We start from the raw sequence: 20,766 nt of genomic DNA, 5'->3' as shown, positions 1-20,766 counted from the left end.
GGTCTCTCTCTCGTTGTGTTTGTCATGACGGTTGACTGGGCTTACTGTTGACTCTGTCAAACCCAGACAAAGAGTGCTACTCAAGCCCAGGAAGCGCAAAAGCCATTGTCTCGGCGCCAGTTACAGACCGCCCTGGATTCTGAAGGACGCGACCAGCAGCACCAAGACGTTGACCCAGCCCCATACAAACGGAACCCAGGTCGACATGGTGAAGTTTCCAGCAAGATAGCCAGCACCGACCCTGCAAACATCAGCATATACACCCTGACCAGCAATAGCAGGGAACCGACATCAGCCCAACAACACTGCCGGCTATGACAGCTTCGCACGCAGCGATAAAAGCATAGATCAGGGGCACAATCCAGAGATATTTCCAGGTAGACCTCCTCTTGCCGATCTGCATCAACACGGCTACACCCACGGCGCCCAGATGAAACAGGCCATAGAGGATGAGGGTCCAGTAAAGCGTAAACTTCCAAATGTCGTCGAGTTCGTAGAGCGCGACCTTGGAGTCCTGGGGCGGCCAGAACAGGGACGGGAACGGCGGTTGGGTATAGCCTGGAGGAGGAGCATCGCGTCGGATATGGCGACTGCATGGTCAGGTTAGGATACTGGCAACGATAGACAGCATTCAGGGGGCAAACTCACGATATGCGGTCCATCGCGACCAGGCAGCGCCAAGTTCCGGCCGTGTCGTCCGTTGCAGGAATGGAATCAGTATCGCCGGTGGATCAAGCTGCAGCTGAGGCCCCGTAGTTATTAGATGGTGGTTGGTGCTGAGTTCAGCGCATCGGGGCACTAACAAGGGAGCTGGGCGAGCTTGGTTAATGCATAACCCGGCTATAAGCATATGCCTCGGCACCGACGACACACCCAGGCGCGGCGCACCTTTTGATGCCGAGCGCACGCGCCTGCCCCTCGACTTTTGTAGATTCACTGCCTTTTCAATATCAAACTGTAATTCTGTCGATTCGCTCATTGTTCTTCTCACTATTGGTGCTGCTTGTTCAGAGTTGGATTGTTTCCCCGTCTCTCTTATGAATTAATCCAAGTTCCGGTCGACCGCAACCCGCCATGTCTATCGACCGCCTACTGACCAAGGTCCTGGAGCTCTACCAAGACGTTCACGACGATGCGCGCACCGAGCAGATTTACGGGTCAACCACGGCGCTGTTGACCAACCTTTCGAATCCCCTGAATCTTTCGCTGCTCACCTCACAACTATTGATTGCGCCGGCAATATGGGGCCGTCCGGATGCCATGCGCACATGTTATCGGGTCATCAGCATCTTCAACTCAGCCGCCATTCACGTGCGCCGGAACGAGCTTGAGAACGCCAAACACAAGGGTCCGCGGGCGGGTGGCGGCTTGGGCAGTGACGCATGGGCAGCAGCGGTTCTGAAGGGAGCCGACGGCCAATCAAACAGATGGCAGCATCTTTTGGTGTTTGCCGGTGTGTTGATGGGGATGGAGAGCGGGAACCGGAATTCGTTAAGCGGAGGGATGCGCCGGACGGTTGAGCGTGCTGTTGTCACGGCTGCCAATCTTGCGCTGAGGAAGAATGAACCAGTCCCGCAAGCGCCTGCTGGACCTGTCACTTTGGCGCTCAACTTTACGTTTTCCTTGCTGTCGGAGTCATCACGCGCCTCGTTGAACTGCGATGCTCTGATCCCGGCTGCGACGACGGCCATGTTTGGTGCTGATGGTCTTGAGGATGGGTATTTTCTTGGCGCCGTTGATATCGATGTTCGGCAAGCTGTGGAAAGGTTCACGTGGGAACCAAACTCGCCGTCATACCTCCATATCACCCAGCTGGAGAAGAAGCCATTGGTGTCTGGCCTGGGCCCCCTTTCGAGGTTGCTGGGGTACGCGATTCAGAATGCTCGGGATTCACAAGTAATCCTCCAGCTTCAGGATGACTTGATCGCGTTTACGGGGAAGCTGTTTCAGCATTGGCAAGTAAACAACAAGCTTTCTGAGCTGGAGATCTCCGAGGAAAGCATCTACCTCACTCCGGAAACCATGTCAGGGACATGGGAGGGGCTCTGGAACTTCCTCAAGAAAGTCATGTATGCCATCGTCGCCGTCTCGCAAGCCGTCGTGGCCCGCAGTCTTCTTGACTGGCGTCTCAAGAAGCACGATGTGGCGCCAGTGGTGGCCGCCAAGACACTACACACCCTTCGAAACCTTTACTTTATCTCTTCCAGGAACGGAAGCGACTCCTTCCAGGTGTACCAGTTCACCTACCTAACCTCGCTCGACACACTCTCCCGCTTCGGGGACGCCTCAGCAGCGTTCCTGGAGGAAATCAAACCAAACACCGAAGGCACAATCCCCTTCCATCCCCTCCACCGCACACTCGACTTGTTCTACCTCAACGTAGCCGAACACCTACCACTTCACCTCCCACCAGAAGCGTGCGACAAGTTGATCATCCAGCCGGCAATCACCTACCTCACCAACGCAGCAGCGCCCCTATCACCTCGCATGATGGAGCTGTTCGAGTCAGCCCACAGCGCGGTTTTGTCGGTCTTATCATGCCCACACAACGCACCCATCACCGTCAAGATCGTCCCATTCTACGCAGAAACTTTGTTTTCCTCATTTCCCAAGCACATCTCCCCACGGCAATTCCGTCTAGCATTCAAAACAGTCATGCAGATTTTATCACCCCCCTTTCCTATTGCCGCCAGTCATCCACAGCTGGCGGAGACACTCCTTGAGATGGTCCGCTACCGAGCTAGTATTGCTGGACAGGATCCTAATGGGCAGGCACCGCTTCCGCCGCCGCCGGCTGCCGATCCCCTGGAGGCTCAGGAGCCGATGTCGGAGCAGAGCACGCTTGTTTTGACGTTGATTGATGCGTTGCCGTTTTTGCAGTTGGATATCTTTGAGGATTGGATGACGCTTGCTGCTCACGCGGTGAACGAGATTAGGGATTCTGCGTTGAGGGAGGTGGTGAAGAGGAGGTTCTGGGAGGTGTTGGTGAGTGGGGAGATGGACGTTGAGAGGGCCGCTATCGGGGTGGCGTGGTGGGGGACGAAGGGGGGACGGGAGGCGGTGTTGTTTGGAAGGGCGCCGGAGAGGCAGGAGGAGATGTACATGATGAGTGGGGCGCTTTCGAGGCCGGAGAGGGGGAGTAAGTTGTGAGAGAGACGGTGTTGCGAGCCCTGTTTTGGGGAGGGGACGTAAGAGCTTACGTGGGAGGGGCGGACAAGGGCGGTTTCAAGGCTGTGGATTGTGTGTGTGCCAGGGACATGTTACGGGTTTGTTCGGGCTCAGCTGAGGAGGACTCGCTCCCATCGCCGGCCCGTGTGGAATGATCCGGTGTTCTGGGAGACACGGCAGTACCACCTGGCCGGTCCCGATCACACTTTGATCAGGCGGTCAGCTCGTTTCATACCGGAAACACTTTGTCCTTCCAACCGAGAGGGGTTGTCTGGTGTGGGAGCTGGGGGGGGGAGGTGATGCTATATGTCACAGAGGCATACACATGTAATATAAGACCCCGCAAATAGGGGAGCGCAAAGGGACTTTTGTGTGAACGGGACACAAAGCGGGTTCTGGGATGATTAATGAAAGGACCTTTTTTTTTTTTTTTTGGCATCCTTGAATCGTGTGAGAAGGTGTATATATACTCCCGTACCCCCTCGTCCTTTGAACCCCATCATCACCTACCTACCTATCTCATCCCATCATACACATTCAACACCTAACTACACCAGTCTGTTCTTCAGGATGTCTCAATACTTTCGCCCCAACGAGCACCCCACCGGGGTAGGTTGTTTATTTCCAATCATGTCGATATATGCTAACAGAATAGCACACCTCCCTCCCTAACACCACCACCACCTCCACCACCCAACCCACCACTTCCACCACCGAACCCACCACCACAACCACATCCCCCGACCAACCCTCCACCCGCACCATCACCACCCCCTACTGCGCCCTCGACCAAACCACCACCCTCCCCACAACCTCTGCTCCAGCCGAGACCTCAGCCCCAGAGACAGTTTCCGGGCTGGACCAGGCACACGTTAAGCGGCCTAAGCTCACCAGTGAGGAGGATGAGGAGGGGGCGGAGCTGGAGGGAGGAAAACAGAAAGATGGCAGACAGGAGGGGGGGAGATTGGGGGAAAAGATCGAGGGACGGATTCGGGGGGCGGTGGGAGGGGTGTTTGATGATTTGAAGGGGGCTGTTGGGCAGGGGGGGGAGAAGGAGGGTGAGGAGGGGAAGGAGGGGAAGAAGGGGTTGGGGTTGCTGTGGAGTTCTTAGGGTTGAGGGGGGCGTGGTAGGTTGGAGGTGGTGAGTGGTAAGTTCAGGTGAGAGATTTCCCATGAAGGGCACCCCCTGTGGACCTCAATGGCTTGCGATGAGGGAATTGCAAAGATGGTTGCTGGACAAGTGGAGGCAAAGCTGTCGTGGCAGCTGATTTGGGTTTGTGAGGGTGAAGATAACATTTGCTTTGCCGGTTGGAGGGCTTGGAAAGGGGGGCTTTGGCTGCTGGGTCTTGCTGGATAAGTGGAGGCGAAGCTGTCATGGGGGTTGATCTGAGTTGTGAGAGTCAAGATGACGTTTTGCTTGCTGGCCGGAGAGCTTGGAAAGGGGGCTTTGGTTGCTTATTTGAGCCACAAATGGGAGGAGGTCGTGGCTTGATGGAAAGATGTGAATCAGATAGGCGTAATCTAAGTTTTGTTCAGGGTGGTTAGACTTTGGAAGATTTTCTTTATTCAAAGTATGATTTTGTGAGGTTATTTATTTATACCTATCAATACCAGCCTCACTCTTAGCCACTCCCTCTCTTTACCACTCCCACTCTTCGCCACTCCCACTCTTCGTCTCTCTCGCTCTTCGTCCCTCTCGCTCTTCGTCTCTCTCACTCTTCACCACTCTCGTCACATCCTCGTCGTCACCACCACTCCAGAGATTCAGCAAAAACCATCCATTGGACTCAATCATCAAAATGTCTAACCACTTGCCAACGACCTACTACCGGCCCAGGATCGCCTCTGATCCCGCCGTTGTCGAGCGCCTAGAAGCGCAGTTCCGAGAAATCAACTGGGCGGTGTACACCAGACGCATCGATTTAACCCACAATGAAGTGGGCTTGAGGATGTGGAACTGGGCCAATTGGTTCAAGCAATGTGCTGAAGCGCGCGGGGAAGCCATCAACTGGTCCCAGAACCCGGCCTCAGATGGAGGCGTCTTCGAAGACAGAGCCACTCCTGTCAGTGGACCCTTCGAAGAAAATGACGAGGCCACAGAAGCCCTCAAGGAGAACATGAGGGAATCTAGAACGGACGTGGAGAACCCCAATAAGAGCCTCGAAGAGGCCATGGGAGACTTGAATAAGACTCTGGAGAACTTGAATAAGACGATTCAAGATTTCAACAAATGTATGCAAAACTCGCTGAGGGATCCGAAAAACCTCGGTAAACAGGACAAGCCTCCCACCTTCAACTTTTCTTCCACCATCACAGGTGGAATTTAGGCTGTTGGTACACAGATCAACACACCGAATTTGACAGTGAAAGCTGAAAGTCCAGCTTCTGAGGCGGGTTTGTCGGTTCATGAGGCCCCCAGAACTAAAGGCTTAGCGGAGGGGAAGCCAGTCGCTTCTTGTGGGCAGCCTTGGGGTCCCTGAGGAAGGATAGAAGGATGGAGACATTTTTAGAGGATTGGCTAGTGATGGTGAATGTGTTTTTTTTTCTTTTTTTTTCTTTTGGTGTAGGAGATATTGGTTTGGTGTGGTTGTTGCCATGGATGGCAATCTCAGTTAGGGTTGGGCACGTTATAGACAAAGAAATGGAGATTGCTGCCGACAGATACACCCCTAAAGTGGAAGCTTAGATAGGTATGGTATAAATATCACCACGATTTTTACTCTAACTCTCACCCCGCTCCAGGTGAGCATAGTACTGTAAACATAATGGCGGTTAGAAACTCGTTCAAACAACCCAACCTTGTCACCCGTTGAATCAAACGCTCTGTTATCCTGAGCACAATTTAACTCGTGCACGCCATAGACAGAAGAGCAGAGACTGCGGCAAAATATCAAGTCCTCAAAAGATAGGTATAATATAATGCCTTTATTTTGCCCACAGCGTGTCCCGTTATCAGACTAGAACACAATCACCTTCCGAGCAACCTGTCAGCCAATACTTTACTCTCTATACTCTTGTATATTATTCCCAGCACCTAGGTAGGTAGTCATACAGGAGAGACTGGACAAGACGTATGATACAACCTCTTCGCAATCATACCATCAAGCTGGAGAGCTGTTTTGAGCACCTATTCACTGGAGGCCCTAGATCTACCACCTTTTCAAAACGATACGGTCTCAGGTGTTTCACCTGCGGTGGCCTGGCCATGAACCTGATGGCGAGTTGTGATTTACCGAAAGGTTGGACCTTAAAGAAGGAGAGTATGGGATTGAGTATTTCATGTATCTATTATTTTAAAGTCGGAAATTCCAGGTTGGTATGGAAATGAATTGGAAGTTGTCTACCTACTTCGACTGTGCCGTGCTTTTGGTGTCCAAGTCTTCAGAGAAGTGCTGTAGCAACCAGGTGCTTGACAGCCTTCCCACTCTCACGTCCTAGACAAAATAGCCAGTCATGAAAATCAGTTACGTGTGATGACGGTTGACCTCTGCCATTCTGGTGAGGAAATAGGTTTGTTGACTATCATTCAAGTTTTTTTTTGGTTGTTTTTTTGGCGTGTGGACTATATCCCGCCTATTGACTAGGGTATCCTTTGGTTTCTACTAGCTCCCATTTAAGGCTTCTTGACCATCTTTGAATGGCTTCAGACTAAACATAAAGTGTCATCATTTACCTATCAAAAGGGGAGTCCGCTGGATGATGTAATTCCAGCAAGCTGTCCGGTGGCCAGCTAGGAGTGGTGCAACGCCGGTTTGTCAATGACCCACCAAAACTCCTGAGAGGGTATTTATACTTCTCAACCAAAAACATTGCACTTGTTCCTCTTTCCCCTGTGCTTCATCACAATCGAACTCGCCTTTATACCTTACTACTGGAAGCTGACCACTTTCTCCATCATGCCAAACACCGCTTGTCGTGGTCATTGAAAGATGGGACAGGGGATGGGACCGGAGGCAATGAACTACCTGTCCTCCGTAGTCCTGCAAAGGTACTTCGATGCCACATAGAGTAAATTCATGACCGAAAACCGAAATCGACTCCCGCTTTGCACCCAGACCGAAAAAAAGGCTGATCTCTACCATTCCTGGGCTCACTACTGGCTTGATATCTCTGGACATTCAATCGAGCGGACCAAGCACTACGAGACTGCGAAAACACCAAGACCGAACATGAAGCCAACACCAGCGGCTTAAACGACCCCTTCTAGTCGCCAAGCTACATCAAAAGATCAAAAGCCAAGCAGAACTCATTGAACAACTCGAAGACCTGGTCAACAAGTTTGAGTCGGCTTTCTCAACTGTCACGACAGCAGTAGAGGATTCCACCTCGACTCACACCCGGATTGCAAACACCACTATCCCTCCTTTCATTGGCAACCAGGCCAGCACACCGACCACGGCCGCAACATCAAGTCCAATCCCCACGCCGGCCACCTCCACCGCGTCCACCCCGACACTCAGCCCGAGAACCGACACGCAACTCCCACGCCAATGATCCCCGTTCACCCTGACCATCGACACAACCGCCACCTCTAACAGCACCCCGTCTTGCCCCGAGACCACCTCGACCACCACCCAGCCTGACCCCAAGACCACCTTGAACAACAGCCAGTCTCACCCGAAAACCACCTCAACCACCGTCCAGTCCACCCACAATTATACCCTCACCTACCCCATCCCCAGCCGAACCAATTGTTTAAACCGAGCAGTTTGCTATTCCCTCTCGAGAAATAGTGACATTTTTAAGTGCTCTAGGTGCTCATTGATGCTACCTACCGAGGTACAGCGGCGAGATCAACTACCGAGAGCACGGTGTAACAACACCAATAGGCTTCCGATAGCTAGAGGTGGGCGGTAAGAGGGGTTGATATGAGATGGGGGGGGGGGAGGGGGAGGGGGAGTGATGTGTTTTGTTGAGAGTTTGTGATGTGGGCTTGATTTATTAGTAAGCGAATGGAAATGTAGAGAGGTTGCGAAGAAGGGATGGTTAACAGGCCCCTTCTCACTACCTGTCTTTTTAAAGCACTGTTGACCATCTTTCCAAGAGTCTGAACCGTATACTAAAAAAGCCTGTTGGCTATCTTCAATATCGGCTCAAGACCTGTTAACCCAGCCCTTGTTCCCAACCGCAGTCTCTATTTCGTTGGGTATCAAGGATAGACTTCTTACCTCTTTACTCAAGCCCATGACATCCTTAAACTCGGCAAAGTTCTCTTAATCCTGTTTTCTTTCTTCTCAACTCTTGTTCTCCCCTCTCCCCGTCTCTCTTCATAAACAACCCGCAATAGAACCAGACCGTAGTACATGGGGTTTTGATCCTCAAGTCATTTCAAGGATTTCCACGAGAAGGTTTTGAGCGGCTACAGCATTGCATTCCCGACTTCCCTCTGGAAAGGTCTGATACCGACAACAGCCCTGCGGTGGACAAAAATATCCACATTTCACGACAGCAACCACCCCCCCTCCCCCCCCTTCACCCCCCAGGTTAAACTTCAGCTGTCCAAGGAGAAGGTCAATAGGTCAGGCAAAATCACAAAACCTCAGACTCAAAAGACCATAACTCAATTTCATCGATTCTTTTATCTCCCCCCCCACCCCAACTCTCTCTCTAAATAAATTAACAGAAATTGACGCAAGAGACCAAAATATACACCCCTGCCTGACTGACATAACCTACACAAACTTGATAAACCCCCAACGCCGAAGCAATCCCCATCAACAACGACAGCAATGACAGCAAAAACACCCCCCCCCTCCTTTGAATTCTTTTTCAATGCACTCGTTAACCACTACAAAGATCAAATTTTATACCCCCACCAAACTACCATAAAAAGAAAAACCCACGCTTCCCATCCCATCCCATATTCCCCCATCATAATACACAAAACCTGCCTAACAAAAGTTCACCGCAAATAAAACCACCCCTCCTGCTCCTTCTCCCCCCTCGTATTCCCCACCAAACCCAACCCAGCCCAAAACCCATCCCCCCCTCGTCCTTGCGAACTCCCCTGACTTGGCCTCCCACCGCCCTCCACACTCTCCAAAACCTTCTCCTTCCCCTTCCTCTTCTCCTCCTCCTCCTCCTCATCCCTCTCCTCCTCCACCAGAACCCCCTGCACAAACTCGATATCCCCAATCGCATCATTAAACACCCCCGCCACCCGGCTCAGCACCGCCATCCTGTTCCAGTCGTGCCTGCTCTGCCAAATCTCATCCATCAGCTCCCGGTAAATCTGCTCCAGCTGTTCAATCGAACACCCCGCTGTCCTGTCCGCCAGAATATCCAGAAATTCTGACAGCCGACCCTCGTGCAGGACAGGTTGCTGAGATGAGTGGTGAGATCCCTTTGGTCCCGGGGTGGGAACACCCGAAACGACGGTAAGGGGTCCGGAAGTGGTTGTTGTTGTCGTTGTTGTTGTTGTCGTCGAGGGGGTGTTTTGGGAGGGTTTGCCACCGCTAGAGGAGGCATTCTCGTCGTTGAGGATGTTTGCCAAAGGTGCTGCCGCGGCCTTTGGCGCGGGTTTTTGCGACGAGGTCGGGGAGCCTTGTTCTGAAATGGTGACACGGTTGACGTTGGACAAGGGATGGGAGGACGTTCGTTGAGCTGTGACCTGCGGGACGCCACCCCTAGGTTGGAGAATCCCTTGTGCTATGCCCGCTGCTTGGGAGTGCGCCCAGGCTTGGCTGCTTGATGATGAGCCTTGGCTGTGGCTTTGTCCAGCCAGGAACCCGCTTGGGTGGATGCTTTGAGACTGCGTGTCTTCCAGCTGGGACGTCTCGTCAGGGTTGTTCTGCCCCGTAGTGCCGTTGGTCTGTTGTGTGCTCCAGTTGTTGGAGTGGTTTGTCGACGGGTCCGACGTCTTGGTCGTCGAAGCATCATTCAATAATGCCGACGGTGACATACCCGGCGGAACAGAGGTGATAGCAGACCGCTGCGACATATTCCCCGCCGTTGCTCTCGCCGAATCACCCAGCGGACCCCCAACATTCCTAGGCATGGGCCACTGCAGCGGCGAAATCAAATCCCTCCCAGTCAACGGCTGAGTATCCTCATCCATCCCACCCATCTGCACATCCCCATCACCCACCTTCGACGCCGGCGTGCCGTTCGTCAACGGCCTCGACTGCGTCGAATCCCCATGGCCCCTAGAAGGCGGACTCAAAATCGGCTGGAACCTCGCCGCCGTCGTCCCCGCATTGCGCGAAAGCGGCAAACCAATGCCCACGGGCCCCTGAGAGTCACTATCCCCATCACCCGGAATATCCGACTGGATCAGATCAATAACCGAGTGAACAACCTTCCTCTTCCTAGCCTTCTCCTCCGCCTCCCTGACCCTCTGCAGCTGCCTCTCGTAAATCTCGTCAAACCTGATCCCCTGATTCGCCAGCGAGGTGCTGATATCATGCACATCCACCTCGACGTTAGTCCTCAGCTCATTGGCCTTGAGTGTCCTGTCCTTGTCACCAATATTCTTCGCATCCAGGTAAAGCCTGTTGATGTCCTTGTAGAAATCATGCGGCCGGGCATAATACCCATTGGCAAGCCTCTCCTCGATGGTGGTGGTCTCCAAATTATAAAAAAACTTGCCCGTGGCCGTGTCCCTGATGCCCTCAGTGCCCTCCTTGTCCCGTGCAATCTCATACGGCCTGTGCTCGCCCTCGGCAAGATCAGGCCGGACAAAGTTGGGATCCTGCTCATCAAACAGATACGCAATCTGTTGAAGGGGAATGACCGGCTGCCTAAACTTCCGATACTTGCGGTGAATCTGATCCATAATCGGTTGCAACCGCATTTTCAAAAGATTGAGGTGGTGCAAGTCAGCCTTGCGCTGAGCCTTGATCTCTTCCTTGGTGAGGGTCCTCGGTGGTGGAGGGGGGGCAACAGGGAGCTCTTCAATAACCCGCTTCTTGCGGTTGGCAGGGTCGGGGAATTCGTGCGGCGACTTCCTCAGGTGAACAAGCAAGTTCTCAAAGAACTCGAGGCGGTATGATCTCTCAGGAGGCTCAATCACGGCCCGATTCTTCTTGGAGAACCCAAACAGCTTGACCAAAAGCTCTGGATCAAGTAACTCAGGAGTGCACTCGGCAGTGCCCAACAACAGAACCGGGTCCGACGGCGGGATGCGCATGATAAGAGTCTTGAACATCTCAACAGCCACCTCCGGTATGCTGCGGAACCAGAGATCAACATTAGGAATGAAGATAACCGCCGGTTTGTGCCTCTTGACCTCGACAAATCGGCTGGCAATCACTTGCTCAACAGGCTACCAACAGTTAGCAATCATCCCTTCACATCATCCCAACAAGATAAAAAAACTCAAAAAAAAACTCACCCTTCCATCCCCAAGTAAGCTCGACACATCCATATTCTCAACATGAACCCCCTCCAAATGATGCAACATGGCAGCCGCCAAATAATTCTGCCCCATCCCCGGCAGCCCTGAAATCAACAACCTCGGTCTGAAAACTCTCGACCTTCCAAACTCAGCATGCGCCGCCTCCCGCGCAAAACCAGTATCCGCATCGGCATAAGGCTCATACATGGCCTCCTCCAACGCGGTGATCTTCTTCTCCCGCGGCAGAATATTATCCAACACCCCAATCAAAGCCTTGTGCTGGTTCCTCAGCAGCGGCTCAATCGTCCTCGGGAGCGGCACCGCCGACGACGAAGTCGACCTCTCAGACGAGGGAATCATCTTCTTGACCGAAATCATAAAGTCCGTCGCCGAAATCGTAATCTTGGAAGGGTCGACAACAAGCTTCTCCTTGGACGAGTAGATTTGCGGGTAGGTCCTCTGGATGGCATTCAGCGCAGCCTCGGTGCAGAGCGCTCTCAGATCAGCACCTCCGTAACCCTTGGTGTTTTCCGCCAACGCCCTCATGAACTGCGGAGACAGACCCCAGTCCTTGGTGTGAATGTCCAGGATGGAAAGTCTGCCTTCCAAATCAGGCAGAGGAAAGTAAAATTCTCTGTCGAAGCGACCCGGTCGGCGAAGAGCAGGGTCGATGTTGTCTGGTCGATTGGTCGCACCAATAACGATAACCTGACCACGACCATCCATACCATCCATCAGCGCCAACAACGTCGATACGATACTGGCATGGATCTGCTCCTGCTTGCTGGATCGCACGGGCGCGAGACCGTCGATTTCATCAAAGAAGATGATGCTGGGTTGTGTCCTCCTCGCCTCCTCAAACAGCAACCGAAGTTGCTTCTCAGCCTCACCCACCCACTTGCTGAGGGCATCAGCACCTTTTCGCATGTAGAAACTGATCTTGCGGCCTCCATGACCAACAGAGTTGGCAAGCGCTCTGGCAAGGAGCGTCTTACCAGTGCCAGGTGGACCATGAAACAGCACACCTCTAGGTGGCGTGACGTGGAACCTGGTAAAGAGCTCAGGATACAGCAGCGGAAGCGTAACCATCTCCTTCAGCTGGTCGATATGACCCTGCAAACCGCCAACTTTGCTAAAGTCGACGTTCATATCAACACCGAGAGGATCGGCGTCAGCAAACGCCTTTTGATTCTTGACCTTGCCGACTTGGGGAGTCGCGCTCCCAATACCTCCAGGCCCATCATTATGGGAACCGAGAGGGTTGAAGAGACCGACTGGTGGCGCGGCAGAAGTAGGCGTCATGCCGACGGTACCGCCAACGCCAGAGCGCATGTTCATCTCGTCGTCACTACTGTCAGAGTCTACACCACCGGTAGCTCCAGTGCCCCATGGTCCGTTGAGTAGGGAACCAGCCCCACCACCACCGCCGAACGGACCAAACGTAGTGTTGAGAGCACGCTCCCAGGCTTGAGTGCCGCCGCTCTTGCCACCTCTGCGGTTTCTGGCAGGCGTGGCAGCTGGCTCGGCATCATCATCCTCAACCTCGAAAGCAGCAGGGTCGATGGCAGGTATGCTGTAGTTGACCGGCTTTGTGCGACGCTTCTTGGTTTCCCGTTCCTCATACTGGATGGACGGTGATCTGCGACGAGTTCGGCGGGGCCGTGATCTACTACTTTCACGCAGCTCCTCCAGCTCTTCGGCCATCTCATCCTTGTCGAGTTCGATTTCTTCGTCCCCGGAATCTCGCTGGTTACGACGGCTCCGTCGACTCGCAGCTCTAGAGCCGCGACCACGACGAGGTGTGGGAGTGGACTCATCATCCTCATTGGGTGCCTCCTCATTAGGAGCCTCTGACGCAGACATGTGATCGGCAGATTCTTCACCAGGTTCGAAGTCGCTACTAGGCTCTTGCAAACTTTTCTTTCCACGAAGGCGCGATTTTCGTGTAAGACGGCGACCCCCTCCGACGGTCTCCGGTTCTGGTTCCGCAGCCTCCTCGGCGGGCTGTGACGCAGCTGCTCGCGCACCCCGTGTCCTTCTGGTGATTGGAACATCGTCATCATCGTCATCTTCATCATCGGCTGCTGCGGATGGCGCGGCAGATTCGGCGGCCTCTGCAGGTTGATCTTCCATCGGAGCATCTTCATCTTCTGGCTGGGCTTCTGGGACTTCTGGCTCGACATCACCACGAACTGGAGATGGTTCCTCTCCCCGACCCTTAGTCACGGACTCTGCCTCCTCTCCTTCCATAGCCGCGGCAGGTTCCTCGTCCTTGGACTCGCTTTCTTGCGTTGCTTCCTCGATGGTGGGCTGGGGTGGCTGTTTGAGGCCTTTGCCAGCTCCGCGGTTTCCGCGAGTCGCACGAGCCAATGCTTCTGGGCTCTTGCTCCTAGAGGCTCCCCGAGCTGGCTGTGCGTGTTTCCCAGAGTTGGTCAGCTCAAACAGTGGCTCCTCGACCTCCTCGGTACGGGCGCGAGTTCGGCGCGTTGGATGAGCAGGTGCCGGCGGTGGCTTTGATGGTGGCTCCTCCTTTCCACGCTTGGATGATCGTTGTGCTTGTGCTGTCTTGAGCACAACAATTCTTGATGGCTTATTGGCCGATTTCTTTGGGGTTTTCTCCAGCTCGCTGGCACTGTCACCGGATTCCTTGATCTCCTCCTCCTCTTCAGCGCTGCTTTCTCTGTAGGATTGGTGCTTCACCGCAGCCTTCCTCGCGCGGCGACCGGCGGCATTGGTGGGCAAATCTTCGTCGGACTCGTCTTCGTGGTCATCATGGTCATCGTCGGCGAAGGAATCTTCCAGGTCGCTATCCTCAGGCTCATCATCGTCTTCAATATCGGACCCTCTGTACCTGTTGGATCGCTTGCCGCGAGCGCCTCCTCCTGTTTTCTTGGTCCTCGTCGACCGCGACTTCTTGGCGCTTCGTCGTGGTGCTGGTGCGTCCTCTGTTGGATCAAAGTTCTCGTCCTCCGAATCCGATTTGTTAGGGTCGAATCCGTCAAGGGGATCGCGTTTGCGCTTTGAGGGCATCTTGACAGTTCCTCTTTCGATGGGATGGGATGACGCGAAAGGCCAAAGTTTGATGGTACAATGGTACAACAAGGGTAACGTGTGTCGTTGATATCAGGACTCGAGACTGGAAAGGTGTGCGGTTAGCATCAAGCAAGCAAGCAACATGCGCTGATGTAGGATGCAATCGGCACGAAGCTATGACTTCGATGGTAGCAAGGGAGGGATACTCACGTTGTTCGCTCAGGTCTCATCAATTCATAGGCGGCATGAGCGATCAAATGTGGTATACAGAGTCGGTGTAAGTCGGGAATTCACGACTGCGGCTCTTGGACATGGGATGAGGCAGAAGTGGTCGTGAATGGGCAATCGCTTGGAACTTGCAGTTGGTTGAGGTAAGCTGAGCCCGTGATGGATGATTGATGGCGACAGATGCATCGATGGATGCGACGCGAAAAAGAAAAAGGTTGTCGTCCCAGCAATTGGTAATTGTCGCGAACGGAGCAAGACGGGGAGGTGTGTCTGCTCTGCTTGGTGCAGAGTTGATGGTGGTGACGGGACGAGCACTCTGCTTGCTCTTGGATTTGCCCGTGGCGGGTTAAACCAGTCTGAGTGCAGGAAAAACGCACTTGTCAGGGCGGAGGTTCGCGTGTTCTGCCTTTCGCGTGGTGCCCGGTTGGCTGCTGACACGGCCATTTCAGCCAATAAGAAGCTACGAAACAGGGCATGAGTGGAGTCAGAGGCCCCTGCAGGCAGCAACCCATTGTGAATCACTTCAGAAAAATGGCAATTAAGAAGCGCTGTGCAGTCAGGTCGACGCGTCGCAATGAAAATCATCAATTGTGCTCACCAGATGCATCAAGAGCAAGATGTAATGGTTTGAATCAGCAGCGCTCATTATGCTGTCTATTTTGATTGTTTCTACTGTCTCTCATCATCAATATACGATCTGCCATAGCCAACCTCCAATTCAACAGCTTCACAAAAAGAACGCGTTTCAAGCGCAGTCAGACGTGTCTATCGCGACAGTTACAATGTCGTCATGGGATTGAGTGTGCAATCGAGAAAAGGTGGTTGCGGTTGTGTGGAGAGAGAACCCGACCAGATTCCCACGTGGCAGTCGATGTGTGCGGCTCAAGACTCGCCCCGACCAGCACCCGACCAGGGGATCCGGTCGCCGAAGAACTGCCCTGCCCCGTTGGCTTTTGCCTGCCGTGGACCAGAGTCTGTGTGAGCGGTTGAAAGCGCAGGGTTGACTGGGCTTGGCCACTCTCTGCTTGGGAGGAGGCGACGGAGAGGGGGAGGGGTCTCTCCTCTGCTTTGCTGGAAAAAGGGGGAGGGGGGTTGAACAAACACCGTCCTTGCTGGGTGCACCCCGCCTTCTCACCCCTTTGCATATCACAAGAAACCAGAGCTACCTGCAACCGGAAGAGCGTGCAACACAGATACATGTCTTTGCAGAGACCGCAGAAAGATAGCTCTAAACTTTATTTCACTTGTTTGTTTGCCACATTTGTGACTCGACTTTAGACTAACAACTCCAACGCTGTATGTAGCATCCCCTTCTCTATGTTTCCGCCTGTTTCTCTCTGCTGAGCCTAGGGTTTTTGGTGATGTAAGTCCTGGCTTGTTATTTGTCAGGCTCACCACCACTCAAGCAGAACTGCCCGTCAAAATGCACCTCCACACACTCTCCTGACCCGTCCAAAATACGCCTAGCAACATGATTTTCCCAATCCAGCGCCTGATTAAAGCAACATTGTTTCGTTGCACCTCAACCAATCTCCCATCACCGCACCGCACCGTTTCTTCTCATTATCTCCGTGCCCCTGACCGAATCCTGGGGAACACCAGTGGCAGCTGCAACTTGGCAATATGCTTCATGACGCCGCCAGCCTTGGACTGCTTGACCCGCGCACCCACCTCCATGAAGTACTGGGCAAGCTGCTTCTGCTCCAGCTTGAGATCCTCTCTCAGGTCGTTCATGTTGACCTCAAAGTTGTCAATGATGCTGGCAAAAACACAGCAGTGCGTCATGAGCAGCTCCATGTGCTCCTTGCGCATCACACCATTATCTGAGAATTTTCGACGAATATTCTCAATGACCACCTCGGGCGCTGGGGACAGAAGCTCTCGAAGCTTGTCCCTTTTCGCAATGGTCTTGGTACCACGCTCCCTGCCCTTCCCGGTAGTGACCCAGAGGATGATGACCCACAACAGATATCGCAAAACCTGCAACCGTTCCTTGTCCTCCTTGTTGGCTGCCACACGCGCAATGCGGTGGGCAACAAAACGCGAAGGAACGTTGACAGCCTCGTTGTTGCGAACAGCTTCCTGCCAATCCATGACCGGCACCGCGTTGAGAATCTCGGATCCGATGATCTCTCTAGGGATATACACATCCTGGATGTGCTCGGCATTGTAGTTGCCCTTGGGCACTGGTCTGACCTGATCGACAGCAGCTTGCAGCTCCTCCTTAGTGGCCGATTTGGCGAACACCTCCTTGACATTTTGCAACATGGTGTTCTCAGCTTGGCCCAAGTTGTCGGTCGAGGCCATGATGGCATTATCGGCGACGGACTTGAGCGCCTTCTTGGCCTTTCTAGTACCGAACTCTTCGCCGAGCGCTGTTCTCCTCTCGTAGTTGGTCTGCACACAATGGTAAGCCTTGGTGAGCACCAAACCAGCTCTTCCATAACAGAATATACCTGAGCAACATTCTCCTCCCCTGGTTCCTTGCGCTCCTCTTGTTGCGCTCGAACCTTGTGTCGCACCATCATCTTCTTGGCTGAAATGATTTCGATTTCCTTGGTCTTTGGATCCACAATGGCGAGATAGTGATTGAGCATTTGCTCGGTCTCGCGGGCCGTGTAGTCTATCGATACGTGTGTGGAGGAGTGGAGAGCCATCTCGGGCGCTTGGGGAATACCGCCGCTCTTTCGGCGCTTGTTGGCCTGTTGGGGGACCTTTTCGTAGACATCGAATGCGTGCTTGTCGCGGAGAAGGAATCCTGGTGTTACGGCTGGTTTACCAAGTCAGCACAGGTCTCTGGAATCAGTCAAAATGCGCAATCGTCCATACCTACGACAGGAGGCGAAACCTGCGGCGTGTGGACTTTGGTTATTGAAAACTCCATGGCGGCACCGGCGCCCTCAGACTTCTTCTTCTTGGACTTTGGAGTGTCATCCTCGGCTCTCCTTCTCTTCTTTTCGGATGGGTCGCCCATTTTGACTGTGTGGAATTGCGAATTTGGGTATAACTTCTCGGTTCGTAATCGCAAGGTGGTGGCAGATGGAGCACAAAGGGTGCAGCGGGCAACTTTTTTCTGCCGGAAAATAGACCCGCTGCGGGTTCACCGCTTTCAAAAGTTCCGGGCTTCCCCACACCCATCACCCACCATGACGAAATGCAAAAGTCGCTAAAATACTGGGGTGGGCTTGAGTGAGCTTGAGCTTCAAGTGAACTGGGAGCTTGGGCTAGTTGCTGTAATTATTCGATCTTGATGAGATTAGCTAAATACCATAGTCGGCGCATAGGACTCGAGTTACCTTGTTCGGCCAGACAGATCGCGTCGAGTCGCAGTATCGTGACAAGTTACATTGACCACCAATGGGTCTTGACAGCTGATTTAAGATAAACATGAAAGCAAAGTTCGCTGCGACTCTGGCAGCGAAAAGTCGAGAAAGCAATAACTAGGGCACACGACTGAAACACAATTTGATCACACGAGCACGCAACAGTAGAGCACAAAGTGTTGTTTCTCAAGCTCGAGATATGTCAATTCTTGCAAACCATAAACCCCAATCTGCAGTCCTATGAAATAGCATAAAGCTTGCCCAATGTTCCATAAACGCCCATATTGTCCTCTCAACCCATGATTGGTGTGCAACCAGCCATATTCATTTTTTCATGATCCATCAGACCTCCGCGCAGTGAATGCCATTGTTGTAAAGTGTTGTCCCGGGGAGAACGTGGTTGCTCAAGACTCGGGGTGGTTGCCGAGACCTATTGGCCCACTTGACGACGGGCAGAGTCAAAGAACGGTTTGCGTCGCCGTGGTAGTCGAAAGGGACGACCAAGGTGCTGAGTTCGCTGATGGCCCAGGTTCAATTGTTACTGGGAGACTGATTGAGGTCGAGAAAGCGAGTCGTTTATTTGCTGTGGGCGACCGTCAGTAGCTGTAGTAGACCAGGAATGGGTGGATTGTGCGACTTACGATCTGGCTCTCATCTTTCTTCTCTTGCGCTTCAAGCGTCTAACTCTCTTTTTTCTCCACTTCGCTCTCATCTTGACTGTTGGTGATGTGTTAATTAGCACAGGAAGGCGAGAGGGTGTTGTTGTTGTCGAAGGGCACCTACATGTTACTTCGCAGATGAGTGATTGCGTTGGTGATGAGGGAAGAAAGAGGATGCTTTTTCGGGAGGGGAAGTTGACTTAACTAGGTAGGGCAAGGCAGGGCAGGAACCCTGTGGGGCAGATCAGGTGATTTCTTTGAACAAGGCCCAAGCTCCCTTCCCATCTGTGCGGAGTGCTGCGGGAACTGCTCTGTGGTGGGGGACAACTCTGGTCAGCTGCCAGCGACGAACAGTGGCAGACGTCATTTCGGGTCACTTTGCTCACCCTTCCTTGTTGAACAGCGGCAGAGATGAGATGGACGGGTCTTCTCAATGCCCAAGAAGGACTTCTTTAAAGTGAGAGAAGCATTTGGGTGACACGGTACAGCTCCTTGTCAAGCCTAGCGCTGGACATTGCGTCCAGAGCTAATTATAAGATTCTAACGTGCAGCTTTTGCATCCATACAAACAGCAGTTCTTCGTTTAAGTTGGAAACCTAAGCACATGTCCTCGCAACTGTAACCAAGCACATGAACAGTCAATATATGTTTTCAACGTCTCATCAACAAGTCTGAAATGACCTCACCCTCCAAAACACGACCACCACGAGAGACCTTTGCTGATGCAGACCAGGACGGCACCGCCCTGGCCAGGAAAGTGCACACAATAGATGGCAGCTGGTTTCAGTAGGTCTAAAGAGTACCTGGCCATGGTGACGCTATCCAGCCCAGCATCGCCAACCAAGCCCTCCTCCCCATCCGACATCACCACACCTACAACTTCGCCCCATTCTCCTTCCTCCAAAGCTTCCCCCACTTCGGATCATCCCCATTAGCCAAAACCTCCACATCCCTATACGGCAACCCCAAATGCTTGTAAACAAAATGGAACCTATCACTCCCAAAAAAGGGCTCCCCCTCCCCTTTGTCATTCGTAGCCCATATCCACGGCGCCCCAAAAGCCCCCTTCTCCAACGCCTCGTCAGTCGTCTTCTTCAGCTTCCCTTTAAATTCTTCTGCTTGAGCCCCCTTCATAATCTCCTCCACCTGCTCCGCACTGAACAACTTCTTCTTCTTGACATCATTCGCCGTAGGACCGGAGAACCCCTCCGGCACAGCCAACAGCGTTGACTTGAGGTTTTCAGGGACAGTAAGGTTGAGATTGGGAGGTGACCAAAAGATGTGGAAGAGGTAAAGGAGGGTTTGGTCGAAGGTTTCTGGGGGAAACTTGGACTTGATGCAGTGCAGGGCACGAAGGGGAAGGATGGTTTTCCCGTTTATAAAGAGGTTTTCCGGGAAGGTGATGTTGAGGGGACTGCCATTGGGGTAGGTGCCCTGGCGGGCGATGGAGCGGGCTGCGTCGAAGGGGCCGTGGGCGGCTTTGGCGGGGAGGGTCCAGGGGGGTTTGTTGCCTGTTGCTTGGTTGAGGGCGCCGAGGAAGGTTGGGTGGAATCTGGCGGGGGGGTGTTTAATAAGGGAGGGGATGAGGGGATGGGAAAGGGGACTTACTCGACGGTTACACCGTGGGAGGCGAGGATGGGGCGGTTGCGGAGGAGGTCTAGGTATGCGAGGTAGGAGTATAATGAAGCTGTATGTGATGGTGAGTGATTGATATGAGGGTGGGAAGGGATTGAGGGAGGAGAACTGACCTATGTCAAGGTAGCAGTCGATTTTACCGCCCATCTTGACTGTTTTACATGGGTATGGTACAATGAAACGCTTCAATAGTGATACAGACACACACTAACACACTTATATGTAAACATATAGATATAAAGATGAAAAGCAATGTGAAATAGGAAGTTGGAGGTTTGTATAAGATGCCTGGGACATTCCCCAGGTTCCACCCCCCCCCGCATTGTTCAGGGGGTGATGGTTCTGGGGAAGCGTGCCAAAAAGGGGAAGGGAACGGCGCCACTGC

The 20,766-nt window shown here is 53.1% G+C and overlaps 6 protein-coding genes across 6 annotated transcripts; 2 read left to right on the top strand and 4 right to left on the bottom strand.

Annotated features, from left to right (window-relative positions):
• Positions 1–120: 120 nt before the first annotated feature.
• On the bottom strand, positions 121–780 carry QC763_709680 (uncharacterized protein; the record flags this gene model as incomplete). Its single annotated transcript, XM_062915960.1, has 3 exons — positions 649–780; positions 291–590; positions 121–241 (listed from the first exon to the last, which is right to left on the bottom strand). Exons 1-3 carry the CDS (start codon positions 660–662, stop codon positions 121–123), a joined length of 435 nt encoding a protein of 144 aa, XP_062761970.1. The 5' UTR covers positions 663–780.
• A 294-nt stretch (positions 781–1,074) lies between these two features.
• Positions 1,075–3,150, top strand: QC763_709670 (uncharacterized protein; the record flags this gene model as incomplete). Its single annotated transcript, XM_062915959.1, has 1 exon — positions 1,075–3,150. One exon carries the CDS (start codon positions 1,075–1,077, stop codon positions 3,148–3,150), a length of 2,076 nt encoding a protein of 691 aa, XP_062761969.1.
• Positions 3,151–3,738: 588 nt separating this feature from the next.
• QC763_709660 (uncharacterized protein) lies at positions 3,739–4,622 on the top strand (the record flags this gene model as incomplete). Its single annotated transcript, XM_062915958.1, has 2 exons — positions 3,739–3,777; positions 3,824–4,622. The coding sequence occupies 2 exons, from the start codon at positions 3,739–3,741 to the stop codon at positions 4,277–4,279; spliced, it is 495 nt and encodes a 164-aa protein (XP_062761968.1). The 3' UTR covers positions 4,280–4,622.
• Positions 4,623–9,070: 4,448 nt separating this feature from the next.
• Positions 9,071–15,100, bottom strand: YTA7 (TAT-binding protein-like protein 7, AAA ATPase; the record flags this gene model as incomplete). The annotated part of the gene is made up of 3 exons (XM_062915957.1): positions 14,747–15,100; positions 11,501–14,639; positions 9,071–11,431 (listed from the first exon to the last, which is right to left on the bottom strand). Exons 2-3 carry the CDS (start codon positions 14,531–14,533, stop codon positions 9,071–9,073), a joined length of 5,394 nt encoding a protein of 1,797 aa, XP_062761967.1. The 5' UTR covers positions 14,534–14,639; positions 14,747–15,100.
• Positions 15,101–15,894: 794 nt separating this feature from the next.
• RPA49 (DNA-directed RNA polymerase I subunit rpa49) lies at positions 15,895–17,738 on the bottom strand (the record flags this gene model as incomplete). Its single annotated transcript, XM_062915956.1, has 3 exons — positions 15,895–17,161; positions 17,221–17,534; positions 17,594–17,738. The coding sequence occupies 3 exons, from the start codon at positions 17,736–17,738 to the stop codon at positions 16,328–16,330; spliced, it is 1,293 nt and encodes a 430-aa protein (XP_062761966.1). The 3' UTR covers positions 15,895–16,327.
• A 1,881-nt stretch (positions 17,739–19,619) lies between these two features.
• Positions 19,620–20,757, bottom strand: QC763_709620 (uncharacterized protein; the record flags this gene model as incomplete). Its single annotated transcript, XM_062915955.1, has 3 exons — positions 20,495–20,757; positions 20,355–20,433; positions 19,620–20,298 (listed from the first exon to the last, which is right to left on the bottom strand). Exons 1-3 carry the CDS (start codon positions 20,526–20,528, stop codon positions 19,620–19,622), a joined length of 792 nt encoding a protein of 263 aa, XP_062761965.1. The 5' UTR covers positions 20,529–20,757.
• Between the last annotated feature and the right edge of the window lie 9 nt (positions 20,758–20,766).

The sequence above is a fragment of the Podospora pseudopauciseta genome (assembly GCF_035222475.1).
Source record: "Podospora pseudopauciseta strain CBS 411.78 chromosome 7 map unlocalized CBS411.78m_7, whole genome shotgun sequence".
Classification (NCBI taxonomy): domain Eukaryota; kingdom Fungi; phylum Ascomycota; class Sordariomycetes; order Sordariales; family Podosporaceae; genus Podospora; species Podospora pseudopauciseta.
This window is presented reverse-complemented; position numbering and strand designations above follow the sequence as displayed.